The sequence below is a fragment of the Phocoena sinus genome, chromosome 12, assembly GCF_008692025.1.
Source record: "Phocoena sinus isolate mPhoSin1 chromosome 12, mPhoSin1.pri, whole genome shotgun sequence".
Lineage (NCBI taxonomy): Eukaryota > Metazoa > Chordata > Mammalia > Artiodactyla > Phocoenidae > Phocoena > Phocoena sinus.
In genome coordinates this window covers 89,249,972-89,277,134 of record NC_045774.1, presented here as the reverse complement: position 1 = coordinate 89,277,134, position 27,163 = coordinate 89,249,972, and the positions used below count along the sequence as shown (strand labels likewise).

Below are 27,163 nucleotides of genomic sequence, written 5' to 3'. Positions count from 1 at the left end.
ATTGTCTGAAAGGAATGTCACCAATAATGAAAATCTAAGCACAATGACAACTTTTTGAAAGTAATATTTTAGAATTAAACACTACCCTAAACAATACATCACATACCTGAATGTCAGTGTGCTTATATTTGAAATGCTCTGAGAGATGACGTTTTCTGATCATATTTAACTGATCATTTGTTGGTACATATGCTGAATCTTATACAGCACAAAGCAGAAACTCATTATAAATAAATGGTGCAACTTAATTGGGATGTAGCTTTAAAATGCTATAGTCTGTAAAGAAAGTAACGTAAAATGTAAAAGTGGAAGAGAAAGCAAAATGAAGAAAACATATTCTAGCCCTGATTAGATTATTTCAAATGGATATGTTACTTTTGGAGTGGTTATTTGAACAAGTAATTGAAAAATCATTAGTAGTGTCTTACCTGCAACTGTCAATGTGAATTTTTTTCACTGCCTTGGATGGGATGAAAGATCCCCAGTTATTGATTTCTATAACTTCTATGCAGCCAGTAAAATTCTCAACTGGTCCAGAAATCTGACAGGGAGGAAGAGAAGGGGGGAGGGAGAGGAAGAGAAGCAGAGAGAGAAAGAGAGAGAGGGTAACTTATATTATTTCTACAATGTATTATTCTTGCTGTAAACTAATCAGAGAGTACAATCAGATTGGGGGTCTGATTTGATTTATTCAATATATTGGTAGAAATTAATACAACTCTTTGATAAATATTATTCTAAAAATTAGTAGGAAAGATTACCACTTTAGTCAAAAATTACTTGGAATCTGTATCTTATTATGGTATGAATTACACAAAGTCACTCATATGAATAAAGAAAACATTTTCATTATTTATTGGAACATAGGAGAAAAGCTGATACACTTATCTTATCCATCAAGAAGTTACACTCTTCCATCTTTTGCCTCTGTTCCATGTACTTTTTCTCTTGACATTAGTTACCTTATCCCATCCACAGCTATGGAACATCAAGAAAAATTTATCTTTCCAGGGGCAAAGGAAACACAGAATAACCTACAAATATTTGTCACATCCTGTATCCCTGATGCATTCTGCATGCCTTTTGTGTTCAGTTGTGTTGTTTATTCTTTTTAGGAATAACTTGTGCAAAAATAGATATCCAGAAAGATTGCTAAAGAGCATTCATTTTGATGAACAAATATAACCTCTTAAAAAGACATGACTTCTCATTGTATTCACTGTGAATATGTAGTATGACACCAGTAATTATATGTCTATATAAATTTACATTATGTTAAAAAAAGAAATTAGAAAAACTAAAAGGATTCAATAGCTAGAAATGAGTATTTATTTCAGGTTCTATCTTCTGTTTCTCAATATTATTAAAAATTCAAGCTAAGGTGGAGCAAATCATGACCAGGGCAATCATTGAATTTAGACACTGAAATATAAGTTGTCCACCTTGATTTCTGAATTACTAATATATACTGTTCACATTCTCAAGACTTGGCTTCTCATTGAGTGTAACATCAGAAAGAAAGAAAAAGAAAGAAAACAAGAAATCAAGAAAGAAAGAAAGAAAAATAAAAACATAGATGGGAGGAAGAAAGGGAGGATGGAAAGAAAGAGAAAGAAAGAAAAAGAAAAGAAAGAAGGGAAGAGAAAGAAAGCAAGCTTTTGCCTTGTATAAACATTTTTTGGGTGAATGAATTTTATTTCATCTTTTAACTTGAGTCTTAGTTTTAGAACTCTTAAACATTTTCTTCCTCTTTCTGATGTAGGCTCAAATATACTGCAAATCTTCTCAGCAAGTAACACTCTGTCAAGTGTCAAAATTGACTGAATTAGAAAACAAAATATTATTTCAAAAAGAAGTCAGCTGATAACAAGGAAAGTAGAAACATTTGGCTCTTACGTACTGCAGAAGGGAAAATATTCATTTGTAATTGTTAGCTTAAAGTTTTATGGACCTCATGAATGGTTTTGTTTTCCAAATTTAATTTTTTATTTTTATCATATTTTTTAACACCTTTATTGGAGTGTAATTGCTTTACAGTGGTGTATTAGTTTCTGCTTTATAACAAAGTGAATCAGCTATACTTATACATATATCCCCATATCCCCTCCTTCTTGCGTCTCCCTCCTACCCTTCCTATCCCATCCATCTAGGTGGTCACAAAGCACCAAGCTGATCTCCCAGTGCTATGCGGCTGTTTCCCACTAGTTCTCTATTTTACATTTGGTAGTATATATAAGTAAATGCCACTCTCTCACTTCATCCGAGCTTACCCTTCTCCCTCCCTGTATCTTCAAGTCCATTCTCTACATCTGTGTCTTTATTCCTGTCCTGCCCCTAGGTTCTTCAACACCTTTTTTTTTTTTTTTTTGCAGTACGCGGGCCTCTCACTGTTATGGCCTCTCCCATTGTGGAGCACAGGCTCCAGATGCGCAGGCTCAGCGGGAATGAGTCACGGGCCCAGCCGCTCTGTGGCATGTGGGATCTTCCCAGACCGGGGCATGGACCCGTGTCTCCTGCATCGGCAGGTGGGCTCTCAACCACTGCACCACCAGGGAAGCCCATTTTTTTTTTTTTTTTTTTTAGATTCCATATATACGTGTTAGCATACAGTATTTGTTTTTCTCTTTCTGACTTCACTCTGTATGACAGACTTTAGGTCCATCCACCTCACTACAAATAACTCAATTTTGTTTTTTTTTATGACTGAGTAATAGTCCATTGTATATATGTGCCGCATCTTCTTTATCCATTCATCTGTCAATGGACACTTAGGTTGCTTCCATGTCCTGGCTATTGTAAATAGAGCTGCAATGAACATTGAGGTACATGACTCTTTTTGAATTATGGTTTTCTCAGGGTATATGCTCAGTAGTGAGATTGCTGAGTTGTGTGGTAGTTCTAGTTTTAGTTTTTTAAGGAACCTCCATGCTGTTCTCCATAGTGGCTGTATCAATTTACATTCCCACCAACAATGCAAGAGGGTTCCCTTTTCTCCACACCCTCTCCAGAATTTATTCTTTGTAGATTTTTTGATGATGGCCATTCTGACTGGTGTGAGATGATATCTCATTGTAGTTTTGATTTGCATTTCTCTATTGATTAATGATGTTGAGCATACTTTCACATGGCTGCTGGCAATCTCTATATCTTCTTTGGAGAAATATCTATTATCACAATTTTTTAATATTATCACTCTGTCAAGTTTCAAATATGACTGAATTAGAAAACAAAACAGTTTTTCACAAAGAAGTCAGTTGATTCCAAGGAAAATAGAAGCATTTGGCTCTTACATGAGGCAGAAGGGGAAATATTCATTTGTAATTATTAGCTTAAAGTTTTTATGAGCCTAATGAATGATTTTGTTTTCCAAATTTAATTTTTTTATTTTTATCTCAGTTATACATGAAACTTGCTTTTAAAACTTAAAATAAAATTTACATATACTACTCCTAAAACATCATAAACATGTGAATTAGTAAAGTTTAAATTAAAAACTGAAAAAAATTTGGTCTTAGAAAAATGTTTTTGATTGTAATGATTGTGAATGTTAAACTTTATTTTGACAAAGCTAAGCAATGGCATGATTTCAGTGCATATTTAAGTAGATATTTTTCTCTATTCATGAAGATCTTTATTATTTATGACAATGAAGAGTACAAAGAAACTTTTAGCTTTAAAAATAAATATGAAGCCACCAGAGAGTTATACAAAATGTCCTGAAGGAAAATGAGTCTGATTATTCTATTGAGAAACTTCTTGGAATTCTATGATTCAGTTTCATTCATGTGAATTAAAAATAAATATTAATTAATTAATTATATTATTATTTATTTATTATTATTATTTATTTCTTTATTAATTCATTCACTGTTGTGGCCTCTCCCACTGCGGAACACGGGCTCCGGATGCGCAGGCTCAGCGGCCATGGCTCACGGGCCCAGCCGCTCTGCGGCACGTGGGATCTTCCCAGACTGGGGCACGAACCCATGTCCCCTGCATCGGCAGACAGACTCTCAATCACTGCGCCACCAGGGAAGCCCCATCATTGTAGTTTTGATTTGCATTTCTCTAATGATTAATGATGTTGAGCATACTTTCATGCGTTTGTTGGCAATCTGTATATCTTCTTTGGAGAAAGGACTATTTAGCTCTTCTGCCCATTTTTGGAAAGGGTTGTTTGTTTTTTTGAAATTGAGCTGCATGAGCTGCTTGTATATTTTGGAGGTTAATCCTTTGTCAATTGTTTCATTTGCAAATATTTTCTCCCATTCTGAGGGTTGTCTTTTGGTCTTGTTTATGGTTTCCTTTGCTGTGCAAAAGCTTTTAAGTTTCATTAGGTCCCATTTGTTTATTTTTGTTTTTATTTCCATTTCTCTAGGAGGTGGGTCAAAAAGGATCTTGCTATGATTTATATCATAGAGTGTTTTCCCTATGTTTTCCTCTAAGAGTTTGATACTGTCTGGCCTTACATTTAGGTTTCTAATCCATTTTGAGTTTATTTATTTTGTATGGTTTTAGGGAGTGTTCTACTTCATACTTTTACATATAGCTGTACAGTTTTCATAGCACCACTTATTGAAGAGGCTGTCTTTTCTCCACGGTATATTTTTGCCTCCTTTATCAAAGATAAGGTGACCATATGTGCATGGGTTTATCTCAGGGCTTTCTATCCTGTTCCATTGATCTATATTTCTGTTTTTGTGCCAATATCATACTGTCTTGATTACTTTAGCTTTGTAGTATAGTCTGAAGGCAGGGAGCCTGATTCCTCCTGCTCCATTTTTCTTTCTCAAGATTGCTTTTGCAATTCAGGGTCCATTGTGTTTTCATACAAATTGTGAAATTTTTTGCTCTAGTTCTGTGAAGAATGCCAGTGGTAGTTTGATAGGGATTGCACTGAATCTGTAGGTTGCTTTGGGTCATAGAGTCATTTTCACAATGTTGATTCTTCTAATCCAAGAATATGGTATATCTCTCCATCTATTTGTGTCATCTTTAATTTCTTTCATCAGTGTCTTATAATTTTCTGCATACAGGTGTTTTGTCTCCTTAGGTAGGTTCATTCTTAGATATTTTATTCTTTTTGATGCAAAGGTAAATGGGAGTGTTTTTAAATTTCACTTTCAGATTTTTCATCATTAGTGTATTGGAATGCAAGAGATTTCTGTGCATTAATTTTGTTTCCTGTTACTTTACCACATTCACTGATTAACATTAGTAGTTTTCTAGTAGCATCTTTAGGATTTTCTACGTATAGTATCATGTCATCTGCAAACAGTGACAACTTTACTTCTTCTTTTCCGATTTGGATTCCTTTTATTTCTTTTTCTTCTCTGATTGCTGTGGCTATGTTGAATAATAGTGGTGAGTGTGGGCAACCTTGTCTTGTTCCTGATCTTAGTGGAAATGGTTTGTTTTTCACCATTGAAGATGATGTTGGCTGTGGGTTTGTCATATATAGCCTTTATTATGTTGGGGAAAGTTCTCTTTATGCCTACTTTCTGCAGGGTTTATATCACAAATGGGTGTTGAATTTTTTTGAAAGCTTTTGCTGCATCTATTGAGATCATCATATATTTTCTCTCCTTCAATTTGTTAATATGGTGTATCACATTGAATGATTTGCATATATTGAAGAATCCTTGCATTCCTGGAATAAAACCCACTTTATCGTGGTGTATGATCCCTTAATATGCTGTTGGATTCTGTTTGCTAGTATTTCGTTGAGGATTTTTGTGTATATGTTCATCAGTGATATTGGCCTGTAGTTTTCTTTCTTTGTGACATCTTTGTCTGGTTTTGGTATCAAGGTGATGGTAGCCTCGTAAATGAGTTTGGGAGTGTTCCTCACTCTTCTATATTTTGTAAGAGTTTGAGAAGGAGAGGTGTTAGCTCTTCTCTAAATGTTTGATAGGATTCTGTGAAGCCCTGTGGTCCTGAGCTTTTGTTTGTTGCAAGAATTTAATTCACAGTTTCAATTTCAGTGCTTGTGATTGGTCTGTTCATATTTTGTATTTCTTCCTGGTTCAGTCTTGGAAGTTTGTGCTTTTCTAAGTATTTGTCCATTTCTTCTGGGTTGTCCATTTTATTGGCATAGAATTGCTTGTAGTAATCTCTCATGATCCTTTGCATTTCTGCAGTGTCACTTGTTACTTCTCCTTTTTCATTTCTAATTCTATTGATTTGAGTCTTCTCCCTTTAGTTCTTGATGAGTCTGGCTAATGGTTTATAAATATTGTTTATATTCTCAAAGAACCAGCTTTTATTTTTATTGATCTTTGCTCTCAATTCCTTCATTTATTTTTCATTTATTTCTGATCTGATTTTATGATTTCTTTCTGCTAACTTTGGGGCTTTTTTTCTTCTTTTGCTAATTGCTTTAGGTGTAATGTTAGGTTGTTTATTCGTGATCTTTCTTGTTTCCTGAGGTAGGATTTTATTGCTATAAACTTCCCTCTTAGAACTGCTTTCGCTGCATCCCATAGGTTTTGGGTCATTATGTTTCCATTGTCATTTGTTTCTAGGTATTTTTTGATTTCCTCTTTGATTTCTTCAATGATCTCTTGGTTATTAAGTAGTGTATTGTTTAGCCTCCATGTGCTTGTATTTTTTACAGATGTTTTCCTGTAATTGATATCTAGTCTAATAGCATTGTGGTCAGTGACGATACTTGATATGATTTCAATTTTCTTAAATTTCCCAAGGCTTGATTTCTCACCCAAGATATGATATATCCTGGAGAATATTCCATGAGCATTTGAGATGTATGTGTATTCTGTTGTTTTTGGATGGAATGTCCTATAAATATCAATTAAGTCCATCTGGTTTAATTCATCATTTAAAGCTTGTGTTTCCTTATTTATTTTAATTTTGGATGATCTCTCCATTGGTGAAAGTGGGGTGTTAATGTCCCCTAATATGATTGTGTTACTATCAATTTCCCCTTTTATGGCTGTTAGTATTTCCCTTATGTATTAATGTCCCCCTATGTGGGTGCATAAATATTTACAATTGTTATATCTTCTTCTTGGATCAATCCATTGCTCATTATGTATTGTCCTTCTTTGTCTCTTGTAATAGTCTTTATTTTAACATCTATTTTGTCTGATAGGAGAATTGCTACTCCAGGTTTCTTTTGATTTCCATTTGCATGGTATATCTTTTTCCATCCTCTCACTTTCAGTCTGTATGTGTCCCTAGGTCTGAAGTAGGTCTCTTGTAGACAGCATATATAAGGGTCTTGTTTTTGTATCCATTCACCCAGTCTATGTCTTTTGGTTGGAGCATTTAATCCATTTACATTTAAGTTTGTTATCAATATATGTGTTCCTAGTCCCAATTTCTTAATTGTTTTGGGTTGGTTATTATAGGTCTTTTCCTTGTCTTGGGTTTCCTGCTTAGAGAAATTCCTTTAGCATTTGTTGTAAAGCTGGTTTGGTGGTGCTGAATTCTCTTAGCTTTTGCTTGTCTGTAAAGCTTTTAATTTCTCCATCAAATCTGAATGAGATCCTTGCTGGGTAGAGTAATCTTTGTTGCAGGTTTTTCTCCTTCATCACTTTAAATATGTCCTGCCTCTCCCTTCTGGCTTGCAGAGTTTCTGATGAAAGATCAGCTGTTAACCTTAAGGGGATTCCCTTATGTGTTATTTGTTGTTTTTCCCTTGCTGCTTTTAATACGTTTTCTTTGTAATTAATTTCTGATAGTTTGATAAATATGTGTCTTGGTGTGTTTCTCCTTGGATGTATCCTGTATGGGACTCTCTGTGCTTCTTGGACTTGACTAACAATTTCCTTTCCCATATTAGGGAAGTTTTCAACTATAATCACTTCAAATATTTTTTCAGTCCCTTTCTTTTTCTCTTCTTCTTCCGGGACCCCTATAATTCAAATGTTGATGCATTTAATGTTGTCCCAGAGGTCTCTGAGACTGTCCTCAGTTCTTTTCATTCTTTTTTCTTTATTCTGCTCTGCAGTAGTTATTTCCACTATTTTACTCTCCAGGTCACTTATCCATTTTTCTGCCTCAGTTTTTCTGCTATTGATCCCTTCTACAGAATTTTTAATTTCATTTATTGTGTTGTTCATCATTGTTTGTTTGCTCTTTACTTCTTCTAGGTCCTTGTTAAATGTTTCTTGTATTTTCTCTATTGTATTTCCAAGATTTTGGATCATCTTTACTATCATTATTCTGAAATATTTTCAGGTAGACTGCCTATTTCCTCTTCATTTGTTAGGTCTGGTGGGTTTTTACCTTACTCCTTCATCTGCTTTGTGATTTTCTGTCTTCTCATTTTGCTTAACTTACTGTGTTTGGGGTCTCCTTTTCACAGGCTGCAGGTTCATTGTTCCTGTTGTTTTGGGTGTCTGTCCCCAGTGGCTAAGGTTAGTTTAGTGGGTTGTGTAGGCTTCCTGGTGGATGGGACTAGTGCCTGTGTTCTGGTGTATGAAGTTGCATCTTGTCTTTCTGATGGCCAGGTCCAAGTCTTGTGGTGTAATTGTTTGGCATAAGCTGTGCAGTACTGTAGCTTGCTGGTCATTGAGTGAAGCTGGGTATTGACGATGAGATGGAGATCTCTGGGAATTTTTTGCTCTTTGATATTATGTGGAGCTGGGAGATCTCTTGTGGACCAGTGTCCTGACGTTTGCTTTCCCACCTCAGAGGCCCAGCCCTGACGCCTGGCTGGAGCACCAAGAGCCTTCCATCCACACGGCTCAGAGTAAAGGAGAGAAAAAATAGAAAGAAATAAGGAAAGAAGATAAAATAAAATAAAATAAAAACGTTATTAAAATAAAAAATACATAATTATTAAGAAAAAACATTTAAAAAGTTAAAAAAAAATACGGACGGACCGAACCCCAGGACAAATGGTAAAAGCAAAGTTATACAGACAAAATCACACACAGAAACATACATATACACACTCAGAAAAAGAGAAAAAGGGGAAAAAATGTTGTTGCTCTCAAAGTCCACCTCCTCAATTGAAGATGATTCGTTGTCTATTCAGGTATTCCACAGATGCAGGGTACATCAAATTGATTGTGGACATTTAATCCACACTCCTGAGGCTGCTGGGAGTGATTTCCCTTTCTCTTCTGTGTTCGCACAGCTCCCGGGGCTCAGCTTTGGATTTGGCCCCGCCTCTGAGTGTAGGGCTGAAGGGCGTCTGTTCTTAGACAGGACGGGGTTAAAGGAGCAGACTCTTCGTGGGCTCTGGCTCACTCAGGCTTGGGGGAGGGAGGGGTTCAGAGGCGGGGCGAGCCTGCGGCGGCAGAGGCCGGCGTGACGTTTCACCAGCCTGAGGGGCCGTGTGTTCTCCCGGGTAAGTTGTCCCTGGATCCCGGGACCCTGGCAGTGGTGGGCTGCACAGGCTCCCCAGAAGGGAGGTGTGGATAGTGACCTGTGCCCACACACAGGCTTCTTGGTGGCAGCAGCAGCAGCCTTAGCATCTCGTGCTAGTCTCTGGGGTCCGCGCTGATAGCCGCAGCTCACACCCATCTCTGAAGCTCCTTTAGGTGGCGCTCTGAATCCCCTCTCCGTGTGCACCAGGAAACAAAGAGGGAAGAAAAAGTCTCTTGCCTCTTCGGCAGGTCCAGACTTTTCCCCGGACTCCCTCCCAGCCAGCCGTGGTGCACTCACCCCCTGCAGGCTGTGTTCACACCGCCAACCCCAGTCCTCTCCCTGTGCTCCAAATGAAGCCCAAGCCTCAGCTCCCAGCCCCGCCCGCCCCGGCGGGTGAGCAGACAAGCCTCTCAGGCTGGTAAGTTTCAGTCAGCACCGATCCTCTGTGCGGGAATCTCTCCGCTTTCCCCTCCATACCCCTGTGGCTCCACTCTCTTTCGTGGCTGCGAAGCTTCCCCCCTCCACCACCCGCAGTCTCCGCCCGCGAAGGGGCTCCTAGTGTGTGGAAACTTTTCCTCCTTCACAGCTCCCTCCCAGTGGTGCAGGACCCGTCCCTATTCTTTTGTCTCTGTTTATTCTTTTTCTTTTCCCTACCCAGGTACGTGGGGAGTTTCTTGCCTTTTGGGAGGTCTGAGATCTTCTGCCAGCGTTCAGTATGTGTTCTGTAGGAGTTGTTCCACGTGTAGATGTATTTCTGGTGTATCTGTGGGGAGGAAGGTGATCTCTGTGTCTTACTCTTCTGCCATCTTGAAGCTCCTCTCTGTACTTGATTTTTAAAATAGTTTCCATGTTTCTTCTCTTAAAGTTCATGTTTAATTTCAGCTTTTAGATAAATGTATAATAACTATTTTAACACCCTTATATGCTAACTATGTAACCTCTCTGATGTATTGCTCTCTTTCCTTGTACTCATTTTTATCCTGCTCACAGTCCACAGTTTCCTATTTTTCATACCCAATAATTTTTTACTGCATATTAAATGTTGTATCATTACTATGTTGTGTTTTTCCTCTATATTTTTTTTCTAATTTTCTAATTGTTTGTGGCAGTAAGTATAGTCTAGTACCAATTACTCATTCATGGCCCGAAAATCTGTATGCATATTTTTAAATCAATATTTTCCCATGGTATATATGACGGAACACAAAGTCCCCACTACAAATCTCTTACTGCTATATCTGATTCCCTGTTCATTTTTCATACTGTTTTATTAATTTACTCTAGTATTAGCTTTCAATTTTCTAAGCAACATGTTCATATTACTTGTGTAGTAATTATTCAATTTTACATATTTTTGTAAACTTCCTTTTATGTAAGATTACATGTGTGCCATGTATACCAATTTTGGTTATATACATATTCAGCATTATATTAATAATAATATTTTAGTTGCATCATAGTTTTGATTTAAATGTTTAAGTTTACATATTACCATATAATTATTTTAGTTGCATCATAGTTTTGATTTAAATGTTTAAGTTTACATATTACCATATAATTATTATTCAGAGTTGAGCTGTGCAGTGAACTATGGCAACATTTTCTTTCTTTTGCAACCTTTTGTTTTTACTCAATCTCATTATTGTCTCTTTTTATTGGCTTAGAGTTTATATTTTTATTATCCTCAAACTCTCTGCCAGAAGTATAAAACCCTCATCAGTAATTCAAATACCATGACCACTTATTAATTTGATTTTTCTCTTTTAATTTGAATTTTCACAATCTCTTCACTGTCACATTTGAAATTTACTTTATAGCTGTCCTGTGATGAATCCACTCTTATCTGGTTTCCATATGTTTACTCCTTTATTGGCGTATTCATGGATAATATAATCATAGTTGATCAGTATCAGCTTCAAACTGACAGTAGCAACTGAAAGCTCATAAAGCAACATAGGGCTAATGTAATTAAGCCCTATACTTGCTAATGACTAAAAAGTAGAAAGGATAATATTGTGATGAAAGAAACAATGACTTTGATGAAATACATGTGGGGTATAAAAAAGAATGGAGGGAAATAAAGAAGTAGAAAATTCAATGCTATGAATAGTTGTTAAATTCCTATTATGTATTTATTAGTTTCTCTAAAATCATTCCAAAGCTAGGGATCTTGGAAAATAACAGGTCAATAAAAAGATAGAAACCAGTAGGAAGTACCTATTTTGTGCACCTACAGGTAAACTGAAATGTTAGCATGTAGTGTTTTAGATGTCTAACTGTTATGTAGGATAAACATAAGTTGGATGGCAACCGTGTACTGTGTATAATGCCAACTGAAACATATGAATCCATCGATATCCTAAAGGTGGAACTTTAGCAACATAATGACAAAACAGTTACATAAAGTAGGAACATTTTAATCTCTAAATTTTAATAATACCTCCATGAATATCATTTTGATATATTCATTAAATTATGTATACTTTGTAAGAATTATGGCATTCATGGGGACATAGTCTACAAGTAGAAAGAAAATAGAAAGTTGGTTACGTCTAATTCTACAGATAAGAATAAAATTCATACATTGTTTGAACAAATATTTATAAAGCACATACTGTATAGTGAGCACAGGGTTACTATGTATGGTTATGCAAATTTTTCACTGACAAAAGGTCTAGCTAATGGAGTGGAGTAAAATCTGAGTTTTAACCCACATTTCTTTCCCCAAGCTATCTGCCCAGAAAGATCTACTTCTGTCCAGCCAGAGGGTTTACTTTTACTAATTCAAAGTCACTATATAGTCTCGCATCTGTGGGGCTAGGCACTGTTAAAATATAATGTCAGTTAGAAAACCAAAAGTTCAGTAAAAAATGTGAAAATGATGACAGATTTCATTTTCTGATAATGACAGAGTGACTGGTTGGAGACCCAACCTCTTATAAAAACAACAAAATAGACGAGAATTTAAATAAAAATCTGTTGGCAGAATAGAGAACTACCAAGGCAGTAAGGACTTGAAGGGCCAACGTCTCAGAGAGAAAGGAAGCACAAATGTGGACCTTGACATTCAGTGTTCTATTGTCTCTTGAATTACTTATGAATTTACAAGTGGTAGGTGAAACTTGAAGAAACTGGGCAAAGGCTTTTATGAACATTTGGGGGCTAAGGGTGAAATATTGAAATTCATGAGCAATCATTCTTAGAACATTGACTACCTGAGACTATATTTCTAGCTTCTTCAAGACAGCAGGATTTTAGCGCTGCCTAGAATTTATCTCACGGCCATTTGCGTCAGTGTTGTTGATTCATTGCTCTTTCTTCATTGCAGAAACTGACAAAGAATGTCCCTATATAATGGCACTAGAAAAACATGAGCACTACATCAACTGTTTTTCTGCAGTTTATTCTTTCTCTCAGCAAGGCCAGCCATGCTCCATCCTGCACACTATAATCTCTACAGCATTTACCCAACTCCCAAATGTTGATACGTATCTTTGCAATAAAGCTGTCTCTATGTTGAAGGATTTCCCGTGGATTTTTAAAATTATAACAGCCTTATTAAGATATACTTCACATATCATAAAATTAACCTATTTAAAGTGTACAATTTTGTGGTTTTCTTATATTAGCAGACTTTTTCAACCATTACTACAACTAAATTTAGAATAGATTTATCACCCAAAAAAGAAACATCTATCCATTAGCAATCACTTTCCATTTTTCTTCTATATTAGACAACTGCTAATCAACTTTCTATCTCTATAGATTTGCCTATTATGGGCATTTCATAAAAATAGACACATATAATATTTGGTCTTTTGTGATTGGTTTCTTTCATTTAGCAAATGCTGTTAAGGTTCCTCCATGTTGTGGTATGTATCCGTACTTCATCTCTTTTATTACTGAATAATATTTCACTGTAGGAATATACCATATTTTGTTTATCCATTTATCAGTTGATGGACATTTGGGTTTTTCCATTTTTTTGGCTCTTAGGAATATTTATGTGATTTTGTGTGGGCATGGGGTTTAATTTCTCTTGGGTATATGACAAATCCAGTGGAATTTGTATCTGCTTTTGTGATTTATTTAAGTGTTTCTTATAGCTGCTTCAGTATAAATCTTGGAGAAAGAGGAACTAATAGCCGGGAACTAACTTGCTATGCTGGAAATTAATATATCAAAATTACTTTTAATTGGTAACAACCTAAATGTCCATCTAAGGGACCTCCTCAAATAAACTGTTATACCACCATGGGCTGTGAAAGGAAAATAGGAATATCTCCATATACTACTATGGAGTGTGCAGTGGATACTGTGGTATTCACTCTGATCTCCCTTTAGAAGTGAGGAATTTCTCCCTTTTTTCCACTACTAGAGGTACCGATGGCAGATGCAGTTCCTCTCTCAGCATTACTTGGGAATCACTTAAGTCTGAGAATATAACCTCATCGGAGTTTTCTCTTCTTTCCCGGGGCAGTTTTCATACAAAGACTGGCTAACAAGGACTGTAACATCCCGAGCTCCTGACCCTGAGTTTGACAAATCTGACTGGTCAGCTTTGGCAGAAACCTGTATTGAGATTGCATCTCAGTCCAACTTCTCCCCCTGTCAATTCTACTTCCTTCCTTTCACTTTCCTTTCATAAGTGGTAGTTCTATTAGCACAATTGAACATCTGCACATTAATCTCCATCTAGTCTGCTTTCCAGAGAACATAACCTGCAAAAAAGTGATAACCAGGATACATTGCTAGGTTAAAAAAGCAAAATGAAGAAAAGTATATATAGTACACTATTATTTAGTAATGGAGGATTATGCATTTGTATGTGTTATTTGATTATATTTAACAACAAATGAGTAAGCCAGAAAATATGTTTACTTATACGTGGAGGAAATAGTGTGGAGATGACAATAGAAATTAAATTTCTTAAACTTATATGTTTAGATATAAATTTGAATTTGAAACCATGTAATTATATTACATAATTATAAAAGAACATACAATTTAAAAAAGTAATTCTTAAAACTCAGTAGTAGAATAAATGATCTTAACTGTGTATCTAGTTGATGGCTTAAAAACACATAACCATTCTATTAACATTAAAACACAGTAATTTGAACATACATCCTTAGTGGAACCTTAAGGAAAGAAAGAATCATCAAAAAGAATTAAACTTTTTTCAGTAATTATATGTCGGCTGTAGTGATGCAGTTATTCTGAGATAGATATGCTAATTGTATGATAAATAAAATGTGCATTATAATAATATTCAGAACAGAATTTTTTGGCATATTTGGAAGGAAAGGAACTAAAAAACCATGTCATTCTCAATTTGGATTGTAAGTGTTAGAATTAGCTCATGAAAGTTTTTTCTAACAAAAAAATTTTTTCCTAGCTTTGACTACTGAAAGGGATAGGGAAAAATGACAATATGTTAGCAAAGAATGGCTCTAGATTCCATTTGTGATCTCTAAATACTATTTCACACCAAAAACATTTGGATTTCATGGAGAAATGCTTAATTCTTCATGAAGGAAAAGATAAGAAACCTTGGAAACACTACACAGAGAACTAATTTCTTCAGCAAAATTTAGTACAAAAATAAAAGTACTCAGAGAAAGATTCTATACATCAAATGATATTTGAGAGCCATATTAACCAATCACAATACCTGGATCTACTTTAATTTATTTAGTGTGTTTGCTTTAAACTATTCTTATAGAAGCTTTGAAAAAAACAGGAAAATGTGAAAAATAATATATGATATTAAGAAATTATTACTAACTTTTTTTTTTTTTTTTTTTTTTTTTTTTTTATGCGTTACGCGGGCCTCTCACTGCTGCGGCCTCTCCCGTTGCGGAGGACAGGCTCCGGACGCGCAGGCTCAGCGGCCATGGCCCACGGGCCCAGCCGCTCCGCGGCACGCGGGATCCTCCCAGACCGGGGCACGAACCCGCGTCCCCTGCATCGGCAGGCGGACTCCCAACCACTGCGCCACCAGGGAAGCCCCTATTACTAACTTTTTAAATGTGATAATGCAACTGTGGTTGTGCATTTTTGAAGTCTTCTTAGTTAATAGAAATATGTACAGAAATATTTACATATCAGAAATAAAATGTTCTGATATTTGAGATATACTTCCAAAACATTTTGAAGATGGATGGTGAATTATACATTTAATACATCATTTTCTCTTTATTTTGTGTTTTTATTTGAAGTATAGTTGATTTAAACTATATTAGTTTCAGGTGTACAGCATAGTGATTCAATGTTTTTATAAATTATACTCCATTTAAGGTTATTACGGATGGCTATATTTCCCTGTACTGTACAATACATTCTTGTTGCTTATTTATTTTATACATAATAGTTTGTGTCTCTTAATCTCCTACCTCTATCTTGATCCCCCTTCCCTCTCCCCACTGGTAACCACTAGTTTGTTCCTTATATCTGTGACTGTTTCTGTTTTGTTTTATATATTCATTTGTTTTATTTTTTAGATTCCTCATTTAAGTGATAACATAGAGTATTTGTCTTTCTCTGACTAATTTCACTAAGCATAATACTCTTTTGGTCCATCCACATTGTTGCAAATGGCAGAATTTTATTCTTTTTTTATGACTGAGTAATATATATATATCACATCTTTATCCATTCTTCTGTTGATGGACACTTAGTTTGCTTCCATATCTTGACTTTTGTAAATAATACTGCTATGCATATTGGAGTGCACATATCTTTTCAAGTTAGTGTTTTTATTTTCTTTGGATATATACCCAGGAATGAAATTGCTGGGTCATATGGTAGCTCTATTTTTAGTTTTTTAAGAACCTCCATACTGTTTTCAATAGTGGCTGCACAAATTTACAATTCCACAGTGTATGAGAGTTTCCTGTTCTCCACATCCTCCCCAACGTTTGTTATTCATAGACTTTTTGATGACAGTCATTCTGACAGGATTGAGGGGATATCTCATTGTGGTTCTGATTTGCATATCTCTAATGATTAACAATGTTGAGTATTTTTTCTGTGCCAGTGGCCTTCTGTGTATCTTCTTTGGAAAAAATACAAAAAGTATATTCATGTCTTCTGACTACTTTTCAATTTTTTTTTATATTCAGTTGTATGAGCTGTTTATATATTTTGAATATTAACCCTTTATCAGTCATATCATCTGAAAATATTTTCTCCCATTCATAGGTTGTTTTTTTCATTTTGTCAAATAGTTTCTTTTGCTGTGCAAAAACTTTTAAGTTTAATTAGGTCTCATTTGTTTAATTTTGCCTTTATTTCTTTTGCCTTAGGAGACAGATCCAAAAAATATTGCTGAGATTTGTTATCATCATATTGTTTTTCAAATGCTTTTATCAGGAATTTCAGAATTCTTATGGATCATTACATGATTATTATGTTTTACCATGTAGGCAGAATATTATGATATATTCTGTGCCTTGTTTGCTTTTGGTCTTTTAACCAGTAGCAATTATATTAAAATTAAGAGAAAAATTCTGTTATACATCAGTACTGCTATAGACTGAAAGTGTCCTCCTAAAATTCATGTGTTGAAACATAACCTCCAATGTGAGGGTATTAGGACGTGGGGCCTTTGGGAGGTGATTAGGTTCTGAGGGTGGAGCCTCATGAATGGCGTTAGTGATCTTATAAAAGCGGTCCCAGAGCAATCCCTCGACGCTTCCACCATACAAAGACAGCCAGAAAACTGCCATTTATGAACCTGGAAGTGGGTTCTCACCAGATACTGAATGCGCTACTGCCTTGCTGCTGGATTTCCTAGTCTCCAGAACCGTAAGAAATAAATATTTGTTGTTTAAGCCACCCAGTCTATGGTGTTCTGTTATAACAGCCTGAATGGACTAAGACAAGCACCTTATTATTGGAATATACACATTCATGAGTTGGTAAAAGAATAACTAAATTGTAGAATTGCATTTAGTATTACAATGTGTGGATGTGTGATATCAATTTCAACTAAATAGAAGAACTAGGGAAGAAACATTGATACCTTGTAATGTACATTCTTTTATTGCTTGCATACTTCTATAGAGATAAGTAGAAGAAATGTCCCAAGTAAACTCTTATTTAAACTTGACCTATAAAATGTATTATTTAGATATGAAAATTTAAATGATCAGAACCTATCTTATCAACTAAACTACATGGCTGAGTTTGCTCTGAAGGTAAAGTGTCTATCACTGATAAGCCTGCCAATCAGTTAAAAAATAGAGCACATCTTCTAATTCATTTTGTAAAGCTTAGAAATTTTGACTTTTGCAACACACTTTCTTAGGACCATAACTTTGGCACAATTTCAAGTGTTGAAATTTAATAACGTATTAACTATATGAATTTCTACATAGTTTTACCATGAAAATAATATTTATTGAAAGTAATATAAAAGTTAAGTCATAATTTAAGGTATGAAAAATAGGATATTGTTTGCTTTTAGTCTGATCAATTAGGAAAATGCCAACTGAAATGGAAATTTAGTCTGTAATATTGTTCAACATCAGATAAGTGTTGATGATTCTGTAAAATAAAAAAAAAATAGAATCTTATATCAGAATAAAGTAAATCTATTCAAATTAAATTCTCTTTTCTGATTTTTCCATGAAAATAAATAAATATTGTTCAAAATTTTATTTTTTTTTAAGTTTTAAAATAAAATGTGGAAAAACTCTTCAAAAAACCTAAAAGTTTGCAATTTACTGATACTTTGTTTGACATTTGAAAGATTCCTGAAATAACAAAGCTCTTAGGGATCATTTAAGTGCAGTACAGGACAAGGCAGATCCTGGCTTTGCCTTGAACTACAAAAGTAAAATGTATGGTTTTCTAACATTTGCAATGGTTACTTGAAGAAGTCAGTAATAAAAATGCAAGTCGAATGTTGCAGCTTCTCAGTTTTTTGCTAGTCACAATTCAGTAAATACAGAATGTATTTGGAAATAATAGAGATTCTACTATGTTGATACCGGTAACCAACTCACCTTCTATTGTCCTTGTGACTTTAGAGTCAGAGTCAAGTTTGTCATAAAAAAAGCCATTTTGGCAATTTTGCAGAATTGTCTCCACATGGAGTCCAGTAATGATAACAATTTTTGTCCTACATAATATTCTTCAGGTCATGATATTACTTCAGTTCCCCAATCTCTAATGTTGGAATATAGGCTGAACATATTTTAGAGAAAGAAGTATTTTATAAAAGATTTTAGAGTCTGAAAAAATGTAAAAGCTGTAAGAATAATACTAACATTACAGCAAGCTCTTGCATAAGAGAAATTTATTGCACCATATTCCAAACTTTAAAATTCATAAAATAATTCACAAACATTCCTCTTTATTCCCGACTTTACACTGTCCAGCACTTGCAAATAATTTTGATAGCTCTTCCCCAGACTTTCAAAGCAGAAAAAGAAAGTCAGGCATCTGAGTCTGAGCACAAGAAGCTGACCTCACCCAGACCTCTTCTGGAACATCACTTTCAGGCATGTCACATGACTGCCCAGGCTACTTCCCTCCTCACTCTGACTTGAAAATGGGAAAAGAGGAAGATAGAAGGATGTTTTTAAGCTAAAAAAATTACAGTTTAAGCATTCACATTTATGCTGGGCAAAGACTTACATGCTTAAACACTATGTTTGTCTATATAAGGGTTAATCCAGTGTGTTGAAATCCAGTAATGCAAAGTTTTTCACACAGTAACAAATTGATTTGAGCAAAGATTTATCAGCAGGATTTTAGGATAACCAAGGAACCAACAGAACAAAACTAAGTGAATATTTGTGATTGTTTTGCTTTTTTTTGGTCTATGCACATTTAATTTTCAGTTTTTCTTTACATTTAAGTGTGGCAAAAATGGAAAAAAAATATTCTGACTGAGGTCAGGCTGAACAAAGTAGTATTCTCAGATTCTAGAATTGTTTCTCTTTTTATTATGTATATATATATATATATATACCTATCTATATCTATATCTGTATCATATCTATATCTGTATCCATCTCTGTAAGTATTGATAGGTAAATTTATCAACTGTCTCTAATGTTCATCCTTACAAGGAGATCTGAGGCAGAATAATTTCCATTTAATTTAAAGTATCTAAATATATAAAGATAAAAAAATATTTGTTTAAATGCACCATGTAGTAATTTGGAACAGAAATAGACAGCAATTCCATAAATAATTCAGCAGATGAGTGATGATTTTTAGAGGAAAAAAAAGTACTGAATTTTTTCTTTCTGAAAAATGAATAGGAAAACATACTTTCAATCCTACTCCTCTCTTCTGGATCATCCCAATATTCATGTAAATATGATTTAGTACAAATATAAAGTGATATTCTTTCTCTATCCCTCTTGCCTCTTTAGCAACCATCACAGTAGTTTCTAGCATGGCTCTTCATTCTAGGTCCTCCACGTTCTGAATAATCATAAACAACTTTGTTAACCTATCAATATATTGGTTTCTTTACCTGTAAAATAAGAATGGTAATAATAGTATCAATTTCCTATGGTCGTTGGGGGACCCTAAAGTTAAAACATGTAAAATACTTTAAAATGACACCTGACCCTTAATGTTCAACACATGTTAGCTAGTATTATTATCATGCAGCCACTTCAAAGCAAATTTTGAGAAATCCTGCTATCCTCACAATCTTTATTGTTTTCCAGTGTTGCTTCTTTCCCCACGACTGCGTGGAACCCTTGTCTGAGTCACCAGTGTTGTTAAATGGATGCTTGTCTTTTCATCTTACCCTGCACTTTTCTCAGTGTTTGCACATAGTAAGTATCTGTCGACTGACTGAGTGGATGCATGATTTAATCATTTTAAATTATCCATGGACAACTTCCAGCTACTCAGCCTGGAGCCCATCTATCTCTGGCCTCAGAGGAACACTAGCTTCCAGAGGAGGAAGACAGAATTGCAGTGAGGATAAAATGACATCATGCGGGGGGACCTTGAAGATGGCGGAAGAGTAAGACGCGGAGATCGCCTTCCTCCCCACGGATACACCAGAAATACATCCACACGTGGAACAACTCCTACAGAACTCCTACTGAAGGCTGGCAGAAGACCTCAGACCTCCCAAAAGGCAAGAAACTCCCCACGTAACTGGGTAGGGCAAAAGAAAAAACAGAGACAAAAGAATAAGGACGGCACCTGCACCAGTGGGAGGGAGCTGTGAAGGAGGAAAAGTTTCCACACACTAGGAAGCCCCTCCGCGGGCGGAGACTGCGGGAGGCAGAGGGGGGAGTTTCGGGACCGCGGAGTAGTGCACAGCGACGGGTGCGGAGGGCAAAGCGGGGAGATTCCTGCACAGACGATCGGTGCCGACCAGCACTCACCAACCCGAGAGGCTTGCTGCTCACCCACCGGGGCGGGCGGGGCTGCGAGCTGAGGCTCGGGTTTTGGTTTTGGACGGAGCTCAGGGAGAGGACTGGGGTTGGCGGCTTGAACATAGCCTGAAGGGGTTAGTGCACCACGACTAGCCGGGAGGGAGTTCGGGGAAAAGCCTGCACCGGCCGAAAAGGCAAGAGACTTTTTCTTCCCTCTTTGTTTCCTGGTGCGCGAGGAGAGGGGTTTAAGAGCGCTGCTTAAAGGAACTCCAGAGACGGGCGCGAGCCACGGCTAAAAGCGCGAACCCCAGAGACGGGCGCGAGCCGCGGCTACAACCGCGGACCCCAGAGACGGGCGGGAGACGCTAAGGCTGCTGCTGCCGCCACCAAGGGGCCTGTGTGCGAGCACAGGTCACTCTCCACACCCCTCTTCCGCGGAGCCTGTGCAGCCCGCCACTGCCAGGTTCCCGGGATCCAGGGACAACTTCCCCGGGACAGCGCACGGCGGGCCTCAGGCTGGTGCAACGTCACGCCGGCCTCTGCCGCAACGTCACGCTGCCTCTGCCGCCGCAGGCCGGCCCCGCACGCAGTGCCCCTCCTTCCCCCATCCCCCAACCCCCGGCCTGAGTGAGCCGGAGGCCCCGAATCAGCGGCTCCTTTAACCCCGTCCTGTCTGAGTGAAAAAACAGACGCCCTCCAGCGACCTACACGCAAGAGGCAGGGCCAAATCCAAAGCTGAGCTCCTGTGAGCTGTGAGAACAAAGAAGAGAAAGGGAAATCTCTCCCAGCAGCCACAGAAGCAGCGGATTAAAGCTCCACAATCAACTTGATATACCCTGCATCTGTGGAATACCTGAATAGACAAGGAATGATCCCAAATTGAAGAGGTGGAATTTAGGAGCGAGATCTATGATTTTTTTCCCTTTTCCTCTTTTTGTGAATGTGTACGTGTATGCTTCTGTGTGACATCTAGTCTGTATACTCTAGCTTCCACCATTTGTCCTAGGGCTATATCCGTCCATGACTTTTTTTTAAAAATTCTTTTTCTTAATAATTAAGTTTAATTGTAATAACTTTATTATACTTTACCTTCGTTCTTTCTTTCTTTCCTTCCTTCCCTCCCTCCTTTAGACAACGAATCACCCCAAATTGAGGAGGTGGTCTCAGGGAGCAGGATTTATGATTTTTCCCCCTTTACCTCTTTTTGTGAAGGTGTATGTGTATGCTTCTGTGTAAGATTTTCTCTGTATAGCTTTGCTTCCAACATTTGTCCTAAGGTTCTATCCGTCCCTTTTTTTTTTTTTTTTCTAAATATTTTTTAATTCAATAACTATATTATACTTTATTTTATTTTTACTGTATCATCTTTCTTTCTGTTTTTTCCTTCTTTCCCTCCTTCCTTCCTTCCTCCCTCCCTCCCTCCCTCCCTCCTTTCTTTCCTTCTTTGCTTCTTTCTTCCTTCCTTCCTTTCCTCCTTTCCCTCTTTCTTTACTCATACTTCTACTAATTCTCCCTACTTTTTCTCCCTTTTATTCTGAGCTGTGTGGATGAAAGGCTCTTGGTGCTCCAGCCAGGAGTCAGGGCTCTGCCTCTGAGGTAGGAGAGCCAACTTCAGGACACTGGTCAACAAGAGACCTCCCAGCTCCACATAATATTAAACGGTGGAAATATCCCAGAGACCTCCATCTTAACACCAGCACCCAGCTTCACTCAACGACCAGCAAGCCATAGTGCTGGACAACCTATGCCAAACAACTAGCAAAACAGGAACACAACCCCACCCATTAGCAGAGAGGCTGCCTAAAATCATAATAAGGCCACAGACACCCCAAAACACACCACCAGACGTGAACCTGCCCACTAGAGAGACAAGATCCAGCCTCATCCAGCACAACACAGGCACTAGTCCCCTCCACCAGGAAGCCTACACAACCCACTGAAACAACCTTAGCCACTGGAGACAGACATCAAAAACAACGGGAACTACGAACCTGCAGCCTGCAAAAAGGAGACCCCAAACACAGTAAGATAAGCAAAATGAGAAGACAGAAAAACACACAGCAGATGAAGGAGCAAGATAAAAACCCACCAGACCTAACAAATGAAGAGGAAATAGGCAATCTACCTGAAAAAGAATTCAGAATAATGATAGTAAGGATGATCCGAAATCTTGGAAGTAGAATGGACAAAATGCAAGAAACAGTTAACAAGGACCTACAAGAACTAAAGATGAAACAAGCAACGATGAACAATGCAATAAATGAAATTAAAATCACTCTAGATAGGATCAATAGCAGAATAACTGAGGCAGAAGAACGGATAAGTGACCTGGAAGATAAAGTAGTGGAAATAACTACTGCAGAGCAGAATAAAGAAAAAAGAATGAAAAGAACTGAGGACAGTCTCAGAGACCTCTGGGACAACATGAAACGCACCAACATTCGAATTATAGGGGTTCCAGAAGAAGAAGAAAGAAAGAAAGGGACTGAGAAAATATTTGAAGAGATTATAGTTGAAAACTTCCCTAATATGGGAAAGGAAATAGTTAATCAAGTCCAGGAAGCACAGAGGGTCCCATACAGGATAAATACAAGGAGAAACACGCCAAGACACATATTAATCAAACTGTCAAAAATTAAATACAAAGAAAGCATATTAAAAGCAGCAAGGGAAAAACAACAAATAACACACAAGGGAATCCCCATAAGGTTAACAGCTGATCTCTCAGCAGAAACCCTACAAGCCAGAAGGGAGTGGCAGGACATACTGAAAGTGATGAAGGAGAATAGCCTGAAACCAAGACTACTCTACCCAGCAAGGATCTCATTCACATTTGATGGAGAAATTAAAACCTTTACAGACAAGCAAAAGCTGAGAGAGTTCAGCACCACCAAACCAGCTTTACAACAAATGCTAAAGGAACTTCTCTAGACACGAAACACAAGAGTAGGAAATGACCTATAGTAGCGAACCCAAAACAATATATAAAATGGAAATAGGAACATACATATCAATAATTACCTTAAATGTAAATGGACTAAATGCTCCCACCAAAAGACACAGATTGGCTGAATGGATACAAAAACAAGACCCTTATATATGCTGTCTACAAGAGACCCACTTCAGACCTAGAGACACATACAGACTGAAAGTAAGGGGATGGAAAAAGATATTCCATGCAAATGGAAACCAAAAGAAAGCTGGAGTAGCAATTCTCATATCAGACAAAATAGACTTTAAAATAAGGACTATTAAAAGGGACAAAGAAGGACGCTACATAATGATCAAGGGATCAATCCAAGATGAAGATATAACAATTGTAAATATTTATGCACCCAACATAGGAGCACCTCAATACATAAGGCAAATACTAACAACCATAAAAGGGGAGATCAACAGTAACACATTCATAGTAGGGGACTTTAACACCCCACTTTCACCCATGGACAGATCATCCAAAATGAAAATAAATAAGGAAACACAAGCTTTAAATGATACATTAAACAAGATGGACTTAATTGATATTTATAGGACACTCCATCCAAAAACAACAGAATACACATTTTTCTCAAGTGCTCATGGAACATTCTCCAGGATAGATCATATCTTGGGTCACAAATCAAGCCTTGGTAAATTTAAGAAAACTGAAATTGTATCAAGTATCTTTTCCGACCACAACGCCATGAGACTAGATATCAATTACAGGAAAAGATCTGTAAAAAATACAAACACATGGAGGCTAAACAATACACTACTTAATAATGAAGTGATCACTGAAGAAATCAAAGAGGAAATAAAAAAATACCTAGAAACAAATGACAATGGAGACACAACGACCCAAAAGCTATGGGATGCAGCAAAAGCAGTTCTAAGGGGGAAGTTTATAGCAATACAAGCCCACCTTAAGAAGCAGGAAACATCTCGAATAAACAACCTAACCTTGCACCTCAAGCAATTAGAGAAAGAAGAACAAAAAAACCCCAAAGCTAGCAGAAGGAAAGAAATCATAAAAATCAGATCAGAAATAAATGAAAAAGAAATGAAGGAAACAATAGCAAAGATCAATAAAACTAAAAGCTGGTTCTTTGAGAAGATAAACAAAATAGATAAACCACTAGCCAGACTCATCAAGAAAAAAAGGGAGAAGACTCAAATCAATAGAATTAGAAATGAAAAAGGAGAAGTAACAACTGACACTGCAGAAATAAAAAAAATCATGAGAGATTACTACAAGCAACTCTATGCCAATAAAATGGACAATCTGGAAGAAATGGACAAATTCTTAGAAATGCACAACCTGCCAAGACTGAATCAGGAAGAAATAGAAAATATGAACAGACCAATCACAAGCACTGAAATTGAAACTGTGATTAAAAACCTTCCAACAAACAAAAGCCCAGGACCAGATGGCTTCACAGGTGAATTCTATCAAACGTTTAGAGAAGAGCTAACACCTATCCTTCTCAAACTCTTCCAAAATATAGCAGAGGGAGGAACACTCCCAAATTCCTTCTACGAAGCCACCATCACCTTGATACCAAAACCAGACAAGGATGTCACAAAGAAAGAAAACTACAGGCCAATATCACTGATGAACATAGATGCAAAAATCCTCAACAAAATACTAGCAAACAGAATCCAACAGCACATTAAAAGGATCATACACCATGATCAAGTGGGGTTTATTCCAGGAATGCAAGGATTCTTCAATATACGCAAATCTATCAATGTGATAAACCATATTAACAAATTGAAGGAGAAAAACCATATGATCATCTCAATAGATGCAGAGAAAGCTTTCGACAAAATTCAACACCCATTTATGATAAAAACCCTCCAGAAAGTAGGTATAGAGGGAACTTTCCTAAACATAATAAAAGCCATATATGACAAGCCCACAGCAAACATCATCCTCAATGGTGAAAAACTGAAAGCATTTCCACTAAGATCAGGAACAAGACAAGGTTGCCCACTCTCACCACTCTTATTCAACATAGTTTTGGAAGTTTTAGCCACAGCAATCAGAGAAGAAAAGGAAATAAAAGGAATCCAAATCGGAAAAGAAGAAGTAAAGCTGTCACTGTTTGCAGATGACATGATACTATACATAGAGAATCCTAAAGATGCTACCAGAAAACTACTAGAGCTAATCAATGAATTTGGTAAAGTAGCAGGATACAAAATTAATGCACAGAAATCTCTGGCATTCCTATATACTAATGATGAAAAATCTGAAAGTGAAATCAAGAAAACACTCCCATTTACCATTGCAACAAAAAGAATAAAATATCTAGGAATAAACCTACCTAAGGATACAAAAGACCTGTATGCAGAAAATTATAAGACACTGATGATAGAAATTAAAGATGATACAAATAGATGGAGAGATATACCATGTTCTTGGATGGGAAGAATCAACATTGTGAAAATGACTCTACTACCCAAAGCAATCTACAGATTCAATGCAATCCCTATCAAACTACCACTGGCATTTTTCACAGAACTAGAACAAAAAATTTCGCAATTTGTATGGAAACACAAAAGACCCCGAATAGCCAAAGCAATCTTGAGAACGAAAAAAGGAGCTGGAGGAATCAGGCTCCCTGACTTCAGACTATATTACAAAGCAACAGTAATCAAGACAGTATGGTACTGGCACAAAAACAGAAAGATAGATCAGTGGAACAGGATAGAAAGCCCAGAGATAAACCCACGCACATATGGACACCTTATCTTTGATAAAGGAGGCAGGAATGTACAGTGGAGAAAGGACAGCCTCTTCAATAAATGGTGCTGGGAAAACTGGACAGGTACATGTAAAAGTATGAGATTAGATCACTCCCTAACACCATACACAAAAATAAGCTCAAAATGGATTAAAGACCTAAATGTAAGGCCAGAAACTATCAAACTCTTAGAAGAAAACATAGGAAGAACACTCTATGACATAAATCACAGCAAGATCCTTTCTGACCCACCTCCTAGAGTAATGGAAATAAAAACAAAAATAAACAAATGGGACCTAATGAAACTTCAAAGCTTTTGCACAGCAAAGGAAACCATAACCAAGACCAAAAGACAACCCTCAGATTGGGAGAAAACATTTGCAAATGAAGCAACTGACAAAGGATTAATCTCCAAAATTTACAAGCAGCTCATGCAGCTCAATAACAAAAAAACAAACAACCCCATCCAAAAATGGGCAGAAGACCTAAATAGACATTTCTCCAAAGAAGATATACAGACTGCCAACAAACACATGAAAGAATGCTCAACATCATTAATCATTAGAGAAATGCAAATCAAAACTACAATGAGATATCATCTCACACCAGTCAGAATGGCCATCATCAAAAAATCTAGAAACAATAAATGCTGGAGAGGGTGTGGAGAAAAGGGGACACTCTTGCACTGCTGGTGGGAATGTGAATTGGTTCAGCCACTATGGAGAACAGTATGGAGGT

At 36.8% G+C, this 27,163-nt stretch overlaps 1 protein-coding gene across 1 annotated transcript in view; it reads right to left on the bottom strand.

The window, feature by feature from the left end:
- EYS (eyes shut homolog) overlaps window positions 1-27,163 on the bottom strand; it is a 1,696,347-nt gene that overhangs the window by 591,351 nt on the left and 1,077,833 nt on the right. Inside the window, 1 exon segment of the mRNA XM_032651890.1 lies at window positions 429-541. Within this exon segment, the coding sequence (XP_032507781.1) occupies window positions 429-541 (113 nt within the window).